This window comes from Verticillium alfalfae, genomic scaffold (assembly GCF_000150825.1).
Source record: "Verticillium alfalfae VaMs.102 supercont1.14 genomic scaffold, whole genome shotgun sequence".
In the NCBI taxonomy this organism is placed as follows: domain Eukaryota; kingdom Fungi; phylum Ascomycota; class Sordariomycetes; order Glomerellales; family Plectosphaerellaceae; genus Verticillium; species Verticillium alfalfae.
Genome location: NW_003315025.1, coordinates 209,424 through 212,614, shown reverse-complemented (window position 1 = coordinate 212,614; position 3,191 = coordinate 209,424). Strand labels below are relative to the sequence as shown.

Below are 3,191 nucleotides of genomic sequence, written 5' to 3'. Positions count from 1 at the left end.
TTCTACGATTAAATAATAGGCTATCCCCTATCGGTCTCATACCTCCCTCAGGTCCTGACACAATGATTATCTCGATATCAGCAAGTAGGGTCTGGTTCGCCGCCATACTTACCGGTCACTAGGATTATCTCTCTCTGGTAACTACTAGTATCAAGCCTCTGCTCCGGTATCAGGACCGAAGCTGATCAAAGACACGCTGAGGGAGGTCGACGGTGGGATGGCGGCTGGGCGCTTGGCGGTTGAAGTTGTTAGCAAGCGCAAACACTAATGGAACACGGCTGATAACGCAGGCTGTCCAGACAGGCACTCCTCCAGAACCTGGATGCCGGAACCGTGAGCAGTGTTCGCATTGCAGTTTGCTTTGTGTTTGTCTGGCCCAGAACCCGCTGCATTTGGCGTGTCGTTGGCGTTTCCAGGCAGGCTCGAGATGGATGGTAATGTCAAGGAAGGTCCCGCAGGGATTCCCTTATCTCGCCAAGGATGTGCTGCAGCCACCGACCCACTATGCCGAGAGATAAGAGAGCTCCCAATCAGACGTCATTCTTACCGAACAAGCCCCAAGGTTCATACCTCCTCTTCGCTCCACGACCACAAGGCTTCCTTTGATGAGGACTCCAAGCCTGTCGGAAAGTACGATGGTTTGGAATGCAAGAAGAAGACTGCAGTCCAAGTCATCTTCATTTGGTAGTGCGACCATGACGAGAGGCAGTCTAGAGATGTCTCGGGCTGGTTAAAGCACTTCTCGGATGTATTGACGTCTGGCACTGTCGGGCTGTTAATGGTTGACCACCCTAATTAATACCTGCACTCGCTCATTCGCTCATTGTCCTGACAGGTTGGACGGCCGCAGGGGAATAAGGCGCTGGCGCAGATGACAGGCAAGGGGGGGGGGGGAACAAACCCCTTCTTGCGAGGTTGTAGCTTTGACTCCGTTGGTTCCGACGGCATGGAAGCTCTGGCAGATAAGCAGAAAGGATGAAGAACGAGGTCACGCCGGGCCAACTCGTCAGGACTGCTATTTCATTCGGCGATCGAAATATCCTGTAGCGGTCAGATGGCCCTGGACCTGCGTTCTGCCTGATCGTGCCTTTCACTTTTGGAATTGCTAGTCCCACACGATACTCCCCATACACTAGTGCAACGATCGAGTCTACCTACACTCCAAGTTGCATGGTGCCTGGGCGATACTAACAGTGGTGCAACGAGCGGGGGGATCATGTCAAGCGGTCAGCGATTGAGGAATTCGATTTCATCGACACCAAGCATATCTATCGGCGAGAATACCCCGGTCGGAATGGCACTTATGTTCGGTTAGTTGACGCCAGTGATGAAGGACGCATCGGCTGGTAGGTAGGTCTGTCGAGGTGTGGTACATGAAGGTTCGGCAAGGTGGGTGCATTGACCGAGGCACCAGCCACATGCTCTGTGGGGGTCAATCCTAACCTCCTACCTTGGTGAGCAGTCGCAGACGCACGTTGAAAATGCCAGCCGCGCAGTGCAAAGCAGTTGGTTTCTTCTTTTTCATCTCCCATTCTCAGACAGTCCTGCAAGTGCCTCATTGTGCCCTTCAGCGTGTTCGATGGACGGGTCGATACAACGTACGAATGCAAATGATCGTCCAACAGGGCTTTCGTACCTGATACCCTGGCACTAGCCACTACAGCACGTCCACACGCCAAGCACGTGCCCCCCATGTCCCCCGGCGCGAGCCATGTCCTTATCAGTTCCACATCCATGTCCGAAGGGGCCATCCGCCTTCTGTCGCCCGATGTGGCGTGACACGACACGTCTTCCCTTCCCACATGAACACCAACCCGTCCAGGCTTCGACGCACCAAGGCTACCTGTCTCATATTTTACCTCGCGTCGCAGCATATGCCTCCAGAAGCAGACACACGGCGTTCCTAGCTTGCTCCGATCACTGTCCCGATATCTTGGCACCCGCGCTCTGCACCACTGTGATGCCACCGCGCGTCGACACCATTGATCCGGGGAAACAACTCCCTGGTGTGACTCTCTGATGTCGTTCGCTGTTCGCTCGCCGATCCACTCAGTCTTGTCGCTATCATGAGGGATCCCCATGCTCCCAAGCCGCCATCCCATGCCCAGACCGACCCGGCTTGCTCAGCTATCGACCCTCCATTGTTACGGACAGGGGTTCGCTTCCCGTCTGTCCACCTACCTTGCGGTACTTGCTTCGCTATCAAAAGTCTTGTCTGTCATTTGTAAGTGCAGGAAGGAGCGCGCCCTGCAGCGAGAATGGAGATCACGCCTTGGTCCGTAGGTTCTTATTTAGGCTGCCTTTACCCCCGGCCTCTGTGTGACTGCAATCTGTTCTCTCATTTTCGTGTCAGCTGTTGATCAACAATCCTCTGTCACTTTTCCTCCGCGAGTGCTCTGGACGCATCCAAAACGAGGCCTTCCGGCGCCGAAGCAGTACTGAAAGCATCGACAACAATTCCCTGCCGCCATGTCTGCTGGCCTCTATACCGAGGCCTACAACGGCACTGAGGGGGCGGCCGATGATGGCACCTCAGCTGGCGTTGCCAACATGAACGTCTGGTACGAGGTGAGCAGATGGCAAACCACGTTCTGCAAACATGGCGCTGTGCTGACTGTTCTCCTCCTCTAGTCTGGTGATATTGCTTGGATGTGCACCTCCTCCGCCCTCGTTCTGCTCATGATCCCCGGTGTCGGCTTTTTCTATGCCGGTCTCGCCCGGCGAAAAGTCGGCACTCTCGCTCATGCTCATGATCATGCTTGCGCATAGCGTCGCGACAGTACAATGGTTCTTTTGGGGCTATTCCTTGACCTTCTCGCAAACGGGCAATGCTTTCCTCGGCAACATGGACTATATCGGCTTCCGTAATGTCGTCGCCCAGCCAGTTGGCGCCATCCCAGAGATCATGTTCGCCATCTACCAAGGTCTCTTTGCTGCCATTACGTGAGTCTCTCTCTGACGAGTCTTGCAATCTTCTTTCTTACAGGCCATAGTCCCGCCATTGCCATCGGTGCCATCGCCGACCGCGGTCGCATCCTCCCCGCCATGGTCTTCGTCTTCATCTGGGCCACTGTTGTGTACGACCCCATCGCTTACTGGACATGGAACGCAAATGGCTGGCTCCTCGAGCTTGGCTCGCATCAGATTTCGCCGGTGGCACTCCTGTCCACATCAACTCTGGTGTCGCAGCC

At 55.0% G+C, this 3,191-nt stretch overlaps 1 protein-coding gene across 1 annotated transcript in view; it reads left to right on the top strand.

Annotated features, from left to right (window-relative positions):
* Window positions 1–2,469: 2,469 nt before the first annotated feature.
* VDBG_09032 (ammonium transporter 1) overlaps window positions 2,470–3,191 on the top strand; it is a gene marked incomplete at both ends in the record, with an annotated part of 1,616 nt that continues 894 nt past the window's right edge. The window contains 4 exons of the mRNA XM_003000491.1: window positions 2,470–2,568; window positions 2,632–2,710; window positions 2,781–2,943; window positions 2,994–3,164. Of these exons, the coding sequence (XP_003000537.1) occupies window positions 2,470–2,568; window positions 2,632–2,710; window positions 2,781–2,943; window positions 2,994–3,164 (512 nt within the window). The remainder of the gene's footprint in view (window positions 2,569–2,631; window positions 2,711–2,780; window positions 2,944–2,993; window positions 3,165–3,191) is intronic.